The sequence below is a fragment of the Salvelinus namaycush genome, chromosome 38 (genome assembly GCF_016432855.1).
Source record: "Salvelinus namaycush isolate Seneca chromosome 38, SaNama_1.0, whole genome shotgun sequence".
NCBI classification, from domain to species: Eukaryota; Metazoa; Chordata; class Actinopteri; order Salmoniformes; family Salmonidae; genus Salvelinus; species Salvelinus namaycush.
In genome coordinates, this window is record NC_052344.1 from 23,003,770 (window position 1) to 23,018,360 (window position 14,591).

Here is a 14,591-nt window from a genome sequence, read left to right on the forward strand (position 1 = left end):
ACAAAGTGCCCTCTGTTTTGTCTGCTTTCATCAAGTACCCTCTGGGCTTCCGTAGTGACCAGATGGACTCACCAGTCTAAACTTCTTTCATTCCTTTGTACCTGTGGTCGTATCCGTATTCCAGCAGGGAGCCAGTATAATGTCTGACTGGAGCTGTTATAACTGAGTCTGTGTATTCCAGCAGGGAGCCAGTATAATGTCTGACTGGAGCTGTTATAACTGAGTCTGTTATCAGATGATGGTGTCCTGTATCAGCAGAACTAACATCTGCCTCATGTTATCATTAGTATTCTGTACTAGTGTTGTCACCATACCACCATTTTAACTTTCAACCCAATACCAGCTTTACTATCACGATACTCTATAGCATCACAGTACTTGATACCAAAACTATATCACACAAAGGGAAGGTGTATTAGTCAAAGTTACAGAATGGCACTTGTCAGAGTGTCACTCGTCAGAGAATGTGTGAATCTGACCAGTGCCATTTTGAGTTCATTATATTTGAAATATTTTACGTCAACATTTTTCACGGAGACAGCGTTGTATGCAGTGATGAATAAATTATACAATCATACAATCAATTTGACTTTTACCAATCTGACTGCATAACAACATAATGGTAACCAGGAGCCAAAGGAGGGAATTTAGTTTTTGGTGCTGCGAGGGAGACTAAGTCAATTAATCAAGTTTTTGGTGACAATCAGCTTTGAAATCAGCGTATTTTGCATTATGGTTTGGATATTATCACAAAGTACTAGGATAGTGAATTCAGCTGTAGTCTAGTAAGGACAGTTAGCCTACATTTAAACCTGGAAGCTACCGGTATCGTCCTGCATTGTAAATGTTTTCTGGCCTGTAATGGACATTGTTTTGCGAACCGTAATGAACAATTTCATTACGGTCCAAGTGGCATTATTCAAGTGTGTCAGTGTCTGTGCGGCATGAGTGGGGACTGTGGCGCGAATGCAGCCCAGAACAGTCTAAAATGTACAGAAGTTTCGGTATACCCTGCAACACTATTCTGTACTCTGAATAGACTGATCTGTTACACTGCCCTCTTGTGGCAGAATAGAGGTACTGACAGATGAGAAAAACTGACAGTTACTGAAAGAAGTATTTAGAAATGTTGACTTAAACTAGAAGTAACTGAAGCAGTACTGTTTATAAATATAATGTACTTTCACCCTGATCCCTAACATCATCTTGGAGGCTGTGGACTTACGGTAGGCTTCCTGCCTTAGAGCACTTTCACCCTGACCTCTAACCTCTCCTGTAGCTGGGGTCGGCCATCTTGGAGGCAGTGGAGAGGAACACGCTCAGTGTGGAGCCGGTGGGCTTCCAGACGCTACCTGTCGTCAAGGCCTCTGCTGTGGAGTGTGGAGGACCAAAGTGAGTACGCTAACAACTACCCCAGCTAACAACTACCCCAGCTAACAACTACCCCAGCTAACAACTACCCCAGCTGACACGCTGACGGCTACCCCGGCTAGCCCGGCTGACGGCTACCCCGGCTAGCCCGGCTGACGGCTACCCCGGCTAGCCCGGCTGACGGCTACCCCGGCTAGCCCGGCTGACGGCTACCCCGGCTAGCCCGGCTGACGGCTACCCCGGCTAGCCCGGCTGACGGCTACCCCGGCTAGCCCGGCTGACGGCTACCCCGGCTAGCCCGGCTGACGGCTACCCCGGCTAGCCCGGCTGACGGCTAGCCCGGCTAGCCCGGCTGACGGCTAGCCCGGCTGACGGCTAGCCCGGCTAGCCCGGCTGACGGCTACCCCGGCTAGCCCGGCTGACGGCTACCCCGGCTAGCCCGGCTGACGGCTACCCCGGCTAGCCCGGCTGACGGCTACCCCGGCTAGCCCGGCTGACGGCTACCCCGGCTAGCCCGGCTGACGGCTACCCCGGCTACCCCGGCTGACGGCTACCCCGGCTGACGGCTAGCCCGGCTGACGGCTAGCCCGGCTGACGGCTAGCCCGGCTAGCCCGGCTGACGGCTAGCCCGGCTAGCCCACATTCTAACATGTTCCTCCACTGTTCTCCAGGTTCTGTTTTAATATGCCTCACATTCTAACAACATGCTCCTCGACTTACACGACATGACCAAAAGTATGTGGACACCTGCTAGTCGAACATCTCATTCCAAAATCATGGGCATTAATATGGAGTTGGTCCCCCCCTTTGCTGCTTTAACAGCCTCCACTCTTCTGGGAAGGCTTTCCACTAGATGTTGGAACATTGCTGTGGGGACTTGCTTCCATTCAGCCACACGAGCTTGGTGAGGTCAGGCACTGATTAGGCCTGGCTGGCATTCGGCTTTCCAATTTAGGTCAGGGCTCTACACAGGCCAGTCAAGTTCTTCCACACCGATCTCGACAAATAATTTTGTATGAACCTGTATGAACCTCTCTTTGTGCACGGGGGCTTTGTCATGCTGAAACAGGAAAGGGCACTATGTATGAACCTCGCTTTGTGCACGAGGGCTTTGTCATGCTGAAACAGGAAAGGGCACTATGTATGAACCTCGCTTTGTGCACGGGGGCTTTGTCATGCTGAAACAGGAAAGGGCAATATGTATGAACCTCGCTTTGTGCACGGGGGCTTTGTCATGCTGAAACAGGAAAGGGCACTATGTATGAACCTCGCTTTGTGCACGGGGGCTTTGTCATGCTGAAACAGGAAAGGGCACTATGTATGAACCTCGCTTTGTGCACGGGGGCTTTGTCATGCTGAAACAGGAAAGGGCACTATGTATGAACCTCTCTTTGTGCACGGGGGCTTTGTCATGCTGAAACAGGAAAGGGCACTATGTATGAACCTCTCTTTGTGCACGGGGGCTTTGTCATGCTGAAACAGGAAAGGGCAATATGTATGAACCTCTCTTTGTGCACGGGGGCTTTGTCATGCTGAAACAGGAAAGGGCACTATGTATGAACCTCGCTTTGTGCACGGGGGCTTGGCACTATGCATTGGGGCAGGTAGTGTTCTCCCGGCATCCGCAAAACCCAGATTAGTCCGTCGGACTGCCAGATGGTGAAGCGGGATTCATCACTCCAGAGAACACGTTTCCACTGCTCCAGAGTCCAATGGCGGCGAGCTTTACACCACTCCAGCCGTCGCTTGGCATGGCACGTTTTGGTCTTGTGTGCGGCTGCTCGACCATGGAAACCCATTTGATGAAGCTCCTGACGAACAGTTCTTGTGCTGATGTTGCTTCCAGAGGCAGTTTGGAGCTCGGTAGAGAGTGATGCAACCGAGGACAGATATTATTTTTTAACACGCTACCCACTTCAGCTCTCGACGGTCACTTCCTGTGAGCTGGTGTGGCCGACACCACTGTGTTTCTCCTAGACGTTTCCACTTCACAATAACAGCACTTACAGTTGACCTGGGCAGCTCTAGCAGGGCAGAAATTTGACAAACTGACTTGTTGAAAAGGTGGCATCCTATGACTTTGAAAGTCACTGAGCTCTTCAGTAAGGCCGTTCTTCTGCCAATGTTTGTCTATGGAGATTGCATGGCTGTGTGCTCCGTTTTCTACACCTGTCAGCAACGGGTGTGGTTGAAATAGCCGAATCCACTGATTTGAAGGGATGTCCACATACTTTAGTATATATAGTGTATCTCCATGTCTGTGTTTTTAATATGCTCTCCTTCTGCTCTGTCTACAATATGAATCAGTAATCATCTCTCTAGGATCCTAGGGGGGGATTACAATGTACTGAAACTGCTATCCTCCTTCCTCACCCAACCGTGACCAATCAGAATCCACCGCTGACAACTGACTTCCTGATAATATCTCTGGCCTTGGTTAAGAATATTGGGTGGATTAAAGGAGATTATTTGGTGAAGTTTGGAGGAAGCAGAGAGAATTGGGGAATGATGTTCTAAGTGACTGTCTGTGTGAGGGGAATACAATGTGTTTACCCAAAGACCTTACCACTTGGTTTCAGAATGGCCTTTCTTACCACTTGGTTTCAGAATGGCCTTTCTTACCACTTGGTTTCAGAATGGCCTTTCTTACCACTTGGTTTCAGAATGGCCTTTCTTACCACTTGGTTTCAGAATGGCCTTTCTTACCACTTGGTTTCAGAATGGCCTTTCTTACCACTTGGTTTCAGAATGGCCTTTCTTACCACTTGGTTTCAGAATGGCCTTTCTTACCACTTGGTTCCAGAATGGCCTTTCTTACCACTTGGTTCCAGAATGGCCTTTCTTACCACTTGGTTTCAGAATGGTCTTTCTTACCACTTGGTTTCAGAATGGTCTTTCTTACCACTTGGTTTCAGAATGGTCTTTCTTACCACTTGGTTTCAGAATGGCCTTTCTTACCACTTGGTTTCAGAATGGCCTTTCTTACCACTTGGTTTCAGAATGGCCTTTCTTACCACTTGGTTTCAGAATGGCCTTTCTTACCACTTGGTTTCAGAATGGCCTTTCTCACCACTATCTCTCTGTTTCTTGTCTCTCCTCACAGAAAGTGTGCCCTTAGTGGCCAGACCAAAACCTGCAAGCACAGAATCAAGTTTGGTGATTCCAGCAACTATTACTACGTGTCTCCTTTCTGTCGTTATCGGGTGAGTTTTACCACGTCTACAGCACTCTCATTTATCAACCTGTAATCCCCTACGACGTCTACAGCACTCTCATTTATCAACCTGTAATCCCCTACGATGTCTACAGCACTCTCATTTATCAACCTGTAATCCCCTACGACGTCTACAGCACTCTCATTTATCAACCTGTAATCCCCTACGACGTCTACAGCACTCTCATTTATCAACCTGTAATCCCCTATGACGTCTACAGCGCTCTCATTTATCAACCTGTAATCCCCTACGACATCTACAGCACTCTCATTTATCAACCTGTAATCCCCTACGACGTCTACAGCACTCTCATTTATCAAGCTGTAATCCCATACGTCTACAGCACTCTCATTTATCAACCTGTAATCCCCTACGACGTCTACAGCACTCTCATTTATCAACCTGTAATCCCCTACGATGTCTACAGCACTCTCATTTATCAACCTGTAATCCCCTACGACGTCTACAGCACTCTCATTTATCAACCTGTAATCCCCTATGACGTCTACAGCGCTCTCATTTATCAACCTGTAATCCCCTACGACATCTACAGCACTCTCATTTATCAACCTGTATTCCCCTACGACGTCTACAGCACTCTCATTTATCAAGCTGTAATCCCATACGTCTACAGCACTCTCATTTATCAACCTGTAATCCCATACGACGTCTACAGCACTCTCATTTATCAACCTGTAATCCCATACGTCTACAGCACTCTCATTTATCAACGTGTAATCCCCTACGACGTCTACAGCACTCTCATTTATCAACCTGTAATCCCATACGACGTCTACAGCACTCTCATTTATCAAGCTGTAATCCCATACGTCTACAGCACTCTCATTTATCAACCTGTAATCCCCTACGACGTCTACAGCACTCTCATTTATCAACCTGTAATCCCCTACGATGTCTACAGCACTCTCATTTATCAACCTGTAATCCCCTACGACGTCTACAGCACTCTCATTTATCAACCTGTAATCCCCTATGACGTCTACAGCGCTCTCATTTATCAACCTGTAATCCCCTACGACATCTACAGCACTCTCATTTATCAACCTGTATTCCCCTACGACGTCTACAGCACTCTCATTTATCAACGTGTAATCCCCTACGACGTCTACAGCACTCTCATTTATCAACCTGTAATCCCATACGACGTCTACAGCACTCTCATTTATCAAGCTGTAATCCCATACGTCTACAGCACTCTCATTTATCAACCTGTAATCCCCTACGACGTCTACAGCACTCTCATTTATCAACCTGTAATCCCCTACGATGTCTACAGCACTCTCATTTATCAACCTGTAATCCCCTACGACGTCTACAGCACTCTCATTTATCAACCTGTAATCCCCTATGACGTCTACAGCGCTCTCATTTATCAACCTGTAATCCCCTACGACATCTACAGCACTCTCATTTATCAACCTGTATTCCCCTACGACGTCTACAGCACTCTCATTTATCAACGTGTAATCCCCTACGACGTCTACAGCACTCTCATTTATCAACCTGTAATCCCCTACGACGTCTACAGCGCTCTCATTTATCAACCTGTAATCCCATACGTCTACAGCACTCTCATTTATCAACCTGTAATCCCATACGTCTACAGCACTCTCATTTATCAACCTGTAATCCCCTACGACGTCTACAGCGCTCTCATTTATCAACCTGTAATCCCCTACGACGTCTACAGCACTCATTTATCAACCTGTAATCCCATACGTCTACAGCACTCTCATTTATCAAGCTGTAATCCCATACGACGTCTACAGCACTCTCATTTATCAACCTGCAATCCCATACGTCTACAGCACTCTCATTTATCAACCTGTAATCCCCTACGACGTCTACAGCACTCTCATTTATCAACGTCTAATTCCCTGCATAAGAAAAGGATTCAAGTCCACCATCTAATGTTTCACCAGTCTAGACATTTAACCTGGATATCTCTCTCTCCAGATCACGTCAGTTTGTAACTTCTTCACCTACATCCGCTACATCCACCAAGGGCTGGTCAAGCTGCAGGACGGTGAGATCAGCTAGCAGTGCTTTTCCTGTAATGCTGCAGCCATGTTGTTTTGCCTACAGTCACATGTGAATCCACTTATCTTCAGTGGTTTTAGCTAATGTGAAGCATTGGATGGATCCATGGATGGACGTGTTATCAGAAACCACAGTACATGGCCACATGCATATGAATAAGTCATGTAGAGTAGTGTGTCTCATGGACCCAGTGGTGCTGTAGATTGGGCTAACTCAGCAGCTATCTGACATGGTGGAATCCTATTAGCATAGAAATGGAATACCTAGAATGGTAATCCCCATTCACCTCATCATTCTGATTCTATTTCTATGTCCATTACCCTAGAGGGTGGAGGCTCATCAGTCACACAGCTCATTTAGAGAAGTCTCCTCAAGGTTGCAGACTAGCACAAGAAGGCCGTTGTTTTTCAATAGAGGAGACGAGTGAGGATGCTTTTAATGTAGACACGGAGTGGCTGTTCTAGCATTTTGTCGTTTATAGGATTCCCATAATCTTCAACAGTAGCCGTACTGGCAGTCTTTAGTCTCCAGTTGTCATGCTGACAATGTCCCTACAGTGTAGTCAGAATGTGTTGTAGTGTGTTCTGACAATGTCCCTACAGTGTAGTGAGTTTTACAACGTCTACAGCACTCTCATTTATCAAGCTATAATTCCCTACGACGTCTACAGCGCTCTCATTTATCAACCTGTAATTCCCTACGACGTCTACAGCACTCTCATTTATCAAGCTATAATCCCCTACGACGTCTACAGCACTCTCATTTATCAACCTGTAATTCCCTACGACGTCTACAGCACTCTCATTTATCAACCTGTAATTCCCTACGACGTCTACAGCACTCTCATTTATCAACCTGTAATTCCCTACGACGTCTACAGCACTCTCATTTATCAACCTGTAATTCCCTACGACGTCTACAGCGCTCTCATTTATCAACCTGTAATTCCCTACGACGTCTACAGCACTCTCATTTATCAAGCTATAATCCCCTACGACGTCTACAGCACTCTCATTTATCAACCTGTAATTCCCTACGACGTCTACAGCACTCTCATTTATCAACCTGTAATTCCCTACGACGTCTACAGCACTCTCATTTATCTTTAGTCTCCAGTTGTCATGCTGACAATGTCCCTACAGTGTAGTCAGAATGTGTTTTAGTGTGTTCTGACAATGTCCCTACAGTGTAGTCAGAATGTGTTGTAGTGTGTTCTTACAATGTCCCTACAGTGTAGTCAGAATGTGTTGTAGTGTGTTCTTACAATGTCCCTACAGTGTAGTCAGAATGTGTTGTAATGTGTTCTTACAATGTCCCTACAGTGTAGTCAGAATGTGTTGTAGTGTGTTCTTACAATGTCCCTACAGTGTAGTCAGAATGTGTTGTAATGTGTTTTTACAATGTCCCTACAGTGTAGTCAGAATGTGTTGTAGTGTGTTCTTACAATGTCCCTACAGTGTAGTCAGAATGTGTTGTAATGTGTTCTTACAATGTCCCTACAGTGTAGTCAGAATGTGTTGTAGTGTGTTCTTACAATGTCCCTACAGTGTAGTCAGAATGTGTTGTAGTGTGTTCTTACAATGTCCCTACAGTGTAGTCAGAATGTGTTGTAATGTTTATTTTCTCTTCTGTCCAATCTCCTTTCTTCCCTCCATCTCCGTTCCTCCCTCCATCTCCTTTCTTCCCTCCATCTCCGTTCCTCCCTCCATCTCCTTTCTTCCCTCCATCTCCGTTCCTCCCTCCATCTCCTTTCCTCCCTCCATCTCCTTTCCTCCCTCCATCTCCTTTCCTTCCATCTCCTTTCCTCCCATCTCCTTTCCTCCCTCCATCTCCTCCTTTCCTCCCTCCATCTCCTCCTTTCTTCCCTCCATCTCCTCCTTTCTTCCCTCCATCTCCTCCTTTCTTCCCTCCATCTCCGTTCCTGTTCTCTAGCAGAACAGATGTTCTGGGAAGTGATGCAGTTGAGGAAAGAGATGAGTTTTGCTAAGCTGGGCTACTACAAGGAGGAACTGTGACCAACCAATCACAATCCAGAACAGAGGGAGGCGTGTCTGAATCTCAACCTATCATCAGATGCACTCCGGTAACGGACAGGATAGCTCTCCAATCATCCTACCCTCCTGGTTCTCAGAAGGAAGAAGGACTGCCCCCAACGCTCCTCATCGCCACCCCCTTCCAATCTCTCATCCAATCACGTGTCATTTCAGGAGACTCCTCCCATCCTCTGTCTTCAATACCTACAAGCATATGACTTAGAATGCATGCCCCTTACACCCTGACTGATCTACCAATAACAGTGAGTAGTTATTCAGGATGTAAGGGGATTGGTAGTTCAGACTGACTGATCTACCAATAACAGTGAGTAGTTAGTCAGGATGTAAGGGGATTGGTAGTTCAGACTGACTGATCTACCAATAACAGTGAGTAGTTATTCAGGATGTAAGGGGATTGGTAGTTCAGACTGACTGATCTACCAATAACAGTGAGTAGTTATTCAGGGTGTAAGGGGATTGGTAGTTCAGACTGACTGATCTACCAATAACAGTGAGTAGTTATTCAGGATGTAAGGGGATTGGTAGTTCAGACTGACTGATCTACCAATAACAGTGAGTAGTTATTCAGGGTGTAAGGGGATTGGTAGTTCAGACTGACTGATCTACCAATAACAGTGAGTAGTTATTCAGGATGTAAGGGGATTGGTAGTTCAGACTGACTGATCTACCAATAACGGTGAGTAGTTATTCAGGATGTAAGGGGATTGGTAGTTCAGACTGACTGATCTACCAATAACAGTGAGTAGTTAGTCAGGATGTAAGGGGATTGGTAGTTCAGACTGACTGATCTACCAATAACAGTGAGTAGTTAGTCAGGGTGTAAGGGGATTGGTAGTTCAGACTGACTGATCTACCAATAACAGTGAGTAGTTAGTCAGGATGTAAGGGGATTGGTAGTTCAGACTGACTGATCTACCAATAACAGTGAGTAGTTATTTAGGGTGTAAGGGGATTGGTAGTTCAGACTGACTGATCTACCAATAACAGTGAGTAGTTAGTCAGGATGTAAGGGGATTGGTAGTTCAGACTGACTGATCTACCAATAACAGTGAGTAGTTATTTAGGGTGTAAGGGGATTGGTAGTTCAGACTGACTGATCTACCAATAACAGTGAGTAGTTAGTCAGGATGTAAGGGGATTGGTAGATCAGTCTGCAGTCCGTCTGAAACATGACCGTTGCTTGTCATTCTGATTGGTCTGCTAGAGAGGAAGTGCTCTGAACCCAGCTGGTGCTTCCCAAATGGCACCCTGTTCACTGTAGTGCACGACTTGTGGCCCCTATGAGCCCTGGTCAAAAGTGGTGCACTAAATATGGAATAGGGTGCCATTTGGGACACAGGACAAGTGTAAATCGAGGCGCTCCGTCCACCCATCCATCTGTGGTAATTCTATCCATCTATCTCCAGTCCATATTTAAAACCAGAGGACAGTAACTATGGTGACGACCACACTGCTGTATTTAACTTGACTCCATTATTATATGTAAAAAAACGCTGAATGAGCTCTTCTGTCCACACTACAAGGCTGAGTCACAAATGGCACCCTATTCCCTATATCGGTAACTACTGTAGTAGTGCAATATGCACAGCAGGGGTTCCCAACCTTGTTTTATTATTGTTTATTGAGATTGTCTTTATTAAATACACCAGCTTCATTTTGTTACATTTAAGGGACCTAGGAAAAAGTCTAAAGACGTATTTTAGGTGGGCAATTTATTTATTTTATTTTGTTTTTTTTATTTAACCTTTTATTTAACGAGGCAATTCAGTTAAGAACAAATTCTTATTTACAATGACGGCCTACCGAGGCCAAACCCCCTAACCCTGACGACGCTGGGCCAATTGTGCTCCACCCTATGGGACTGCCAATCACGTTTGGTTGTGATACAGCCTGGAATCGAACCAGGGTCTGTGATGATGATGATGACAATAATAATAATAGATCGATAAGGAAAATAAATAGTCTAGACCTAATTTCCCCAAATGTTTTCCGCTACCAAATGTTTTATTACGATAATTTATATGCACCCTCAATTTAATTATGCATATTCTATTTTACAGGAAGTGATTCGATCAATTTGATAGCGACAGAGTCACACATTGTATAAGATTACTTCGCAAGCGAAGTCCAATTTCTTTGACTCCTCGACTTTAGAGGGCCGTAGCTCAGCTTCTCACTGTCATAGAGACGAAGCAAATATATTCCCACGTGCATCAGTCTTCCTCTTGTCATTTTACTACTTGTTCTGACCCTAATGCATTGCTTCGTTTTAGATCGGAAGGTCCCGTGCCCTCCCATGAACCTTTGGCGCCCCATATGTTTGGGTGCCGTGATGTAGAGAATAGGTGCCGTCTGGGACCCGTGATGTGGTGAATAGGTGCCGTCTGGGACCCGTGATGTGGTGAATAGGTGCCGTTTGGGACCCGTGATGTGGTGAATAGGTGCCGTTTGGGACCCGTGATGTAGAGAATAGGTCCCGTTTGGGACCCGTGATCTGGAGAATAGGTGCCGTGATGTGGAGGAGGGTTCTGTTGCGTTCTCTCCAATACAAGGACTTCAGAAGAATCTGTACAAATGTTTTGAAAGGTTTTAGAAAACACATCGATGATGAGGAAGAACATTCTCTCTGGCTTTTTAGTTCTTTACCAACCCTTAGTTAGAAGTATGTAGCTGTGTCGTGGTGTGTACGTGTGTGTGGTCTGTGAACGTTCCAATCTCTTTACCTTCTCCTGGTTTTCCATCCTCCATTCCTCTGTTAACATTCCAACTCCAAGCTTTCCTGAATTTATTTTAGTGCCTTTCTGGAACACACTGAATTAAAAATGGTATACCTCTGGAACCAATGTGTCTGTTTTTGAAGATATAATCTGTTGTCCCAAACACACTAAGGGTAAAATTATCAGGACACAATTCTACTGCATATAAACACAGATATCCATATTGTTCAGTACATTCTGCACGTTGCCCATGCTTTGTCTTATAAAAGTAGGGCTACTAGACTCTTCCTGTTAATGGTTCTGCCTGCCCTCCACGTCTCTGGGCCTTCAGCTGGATTGTAAATCTTGATGAAATTATGTCCTTTTTATAAAGTAGGTTTGACGATGTTACTGTTTTCAATATGTTTGCAATTCTGCTGCATTTAAAAATGTGAATTTGTTGTCGTCTGTCACAATCACAGAGTTTATCAGTATAGATTCAACACTCCTATATCTCCTCCCACCAGCCTCCTCTGCAGTATAGATTCAACGCTATAAACTTTATTATCTTGGACTGAACACAAATATACTGCATATAAAATACTTCCTGCTTCAATACCCATGTTGTGCGTCCCCAACGGTAACCTATTCCCTATATAGTACAATACTTTAGACCAGAGCCCTATTCCCTATATAGTACACTACTGTTGACCAGAGCCCTATTCCCTATATAGTACACTACTTTAGACCAGAGCCCTATTCCCTATATAGTACACTACTTTAGACCAGGGCCCTATTCCCTATATAGTGCACTACTTTAGACCAGAGCCCTATTCCCTATGTAGTGCACTACTTTTGACTAGGGTACATAGTGGGGCAAAAAAGTATTTAGTCAGCCACCAATTGTGCAAGTTCTCCCACTTAAAAAGATGAGAGAGGCCTGTAATTTTCATCATAGGTACACTTCAACTATGACAGACAAAATGAGAAAAAAAAATCCAGAAAATCACATTGTAGGATTTTTAATGAATTTATTTGCAAATTATGGTGGAAAATAAGTATTTGGTCACCTACAAACAAGCAAGATTTCTGGCTCTCACAGACCTGTAACTTCTTCTTTAAGAGGCTCCTCTGTCCTCCACTCGTTGATTGTGGACTACAGGAAAAGGAGGATCGAGCACGCCCCCATTCTCATCGATGGGGCTGTACTGGAGCTGGTCGAGAGCTTCAAGTTCCTTGGTGTCCACATCACCAACAAACTATCATGGTCCAAGCACACCAAGACAGTTGTGAAGAGGGCACAATAAAGCCTATTCCCACTCAGGAAACTAAAAAGATTTGGCATGGGTCCTCAGATCCTCCAAACGTTCTACAGCTGCAACATCGAGAGCATCCTGACTGGTTGCATCACTGCCTGGTACGGCAATTGCTCTGCCTCCGACCGCAAAGCACTACAGAGGGTAGTGCGCTACAGAGGGTAGTGCGTACGGCCCAGTACATCACTGGGGCTAAGCTGCCTGCCATCCAGGACCCCTACACCAGGTGGTGTCAGAGGAAGGCCCTAACAATTGTCAAAGACCCTAACCACCCCAGTCATAGACTGTTCTCTCTACTACCGCATGGCAAGCGGTACCGGAGTGCCAAGTCTAGGACAAAAAGGCTTCTCAACAGTTTTTACCCCAAAGCCATAAGACTCCTGAACAGGTAATCAAATGGCTACCCGGACTATTTGCATTGTGCCCCCCCCCCAACCCCAATTTTACACTGCTGCTACTCTCTGTTTATCATAAACTCAGCAAAAAAATAAACGGCCTCTCACTGTCAACTGCGTTTTTCAGCAAACTTAACACGTGTAAATATTTGTATGAACATAAGATTCAACAACTGAGACATAAACTGAACAAGTTCCACAGACGTGTGACTAACAGAAATGTAATAATGTGTCCCTGAATAAAGGGGGGGTTAAGTCAAAAGTAACAGTCAGTATCTGGTGTGGTCACCAGCTGCATTAAGTACTGCAGTGCATCCCCTCCTCATGGACTGCACCAGATTTTCCAGTTCTTGCTGTGAGATGTTACCCCACTCTTCCACCAAGGCACCTGCAAGTTCCCTGACATTTCTGGGGCGTATGGGTCTAGCCCTCACCCTCCGATCCAATAGGTCCCAGACGTGCTCAATGGGATTGGGCTCTTCGCTGGCCATGGCAGAACACTGACATTCCTGTCTTGCAGGATATCACGCACAGGACGAGCAGTATGGCTGGTGGCATTGTCATGCTGGAGGGTCATGTCAGGATGAGCCTGCAGGAAGGGTACCACATGAAGGAGGAGGATGTCTTACCTGTAACGCACAGCATTGAGATTGCCTGCAATGACAACAAGCTCAGTCCGATGATGCTGAGACACCGCCCCCACCGCTCGATCCCGCTCCAGAGTACAGACCTCAGTGTAATGCTCATTCCTTCGACGATAAACGCGAATCCGACCATCACCCCTGGTGTGACTCGTCAGTGAAGAGCACTTTTTGCCAGTCCTGTCTGGTCCAGCGACGATGGGTTTGTGCCCATAGGTGACGTTGTTGCCGGTGATGTCTGGTGAGGACCTGCCTTACAACAGGCCTACAAGCCCTCCGTCCAGCCTCTCTCAGCCTATTGCGGACAGTTTGAGCAGTGGAGGGATTGTGTGTTCCTGGTGTAACTCAGGCAGTTGTTGCCATCCTGTACCTGTCGCACAGGTGTGATGTTCGGATGTACCGATCCTGTGCAGGTGTTGTTACACGTGGTCTGCCACTGCGAGGACGATCAGCTGTCCGTCCTGTCTCCCTGTAGCGCTGTCTTAGGTGTCTCACAGTACGGACATTTCAATTTATTGCCCTGGCCACATCTGCAGTCTTCATGCCTCCTTGCAGCATGCCTAAGGCATGTTCACGCAGGTTAGCAGGGACACTGGGCATCTTTCTTTTGGTGTTTTTCAGAGTCAGTAGAAATGCCTCTTTAGTGTCCTAAGTTTTCATAACTGTGACCTTAATTGCCTACCGTCTGTAAGCTGTTAGTGTCTTAACGACCGTTCCACAGGTGCATGTTCATTAATTGTTTATGGTTCATTGAACAAGCATGGGAAACAGTGTTTAAACCCTTTACAATGAAGATCTGTGAAGTTATTTGGATTGTTACAAAGACAGAGTCCTGAAAAAGG

At 45.8% G+C, this 14,591-nt stretch overlaps 1 protein-coding gene across 1 annotated transcript in view; it reads left to right on the plus strand.

The window, feature by feature from the left end:
• LOC120032221 (RAB3A interacting protein (rabin3)) overlaps positions 1-10,465 on the plus strand; it is a 20,038-nt gene extending 9,573 nt beyond the window's left edge. Inside the window, exons 5-8 of the mRNA XM_038978209.1 lie at positions 1,280-1,392; positions 4,475-4,574; positions 6,564-6,633; positions 8,580-10,465. Coding sequence (XP_038834137.1) covers positions 1,280-1,392; positions 4,475-4,574; positions 6,564-6,633; positions 8,580-8,662 — 366 coding nt within the window. The 3' untranslated portion in view covers positions 8,663-10,465. The remainder of the gene's footprint in view (positions 1-1,279; positions 1,393-4,474; positions 4,575-6,563; positions 6,634-8,579) is intronic.
• Positions 10,466-14,591: the final 4,126 nt, after the last annotated feature.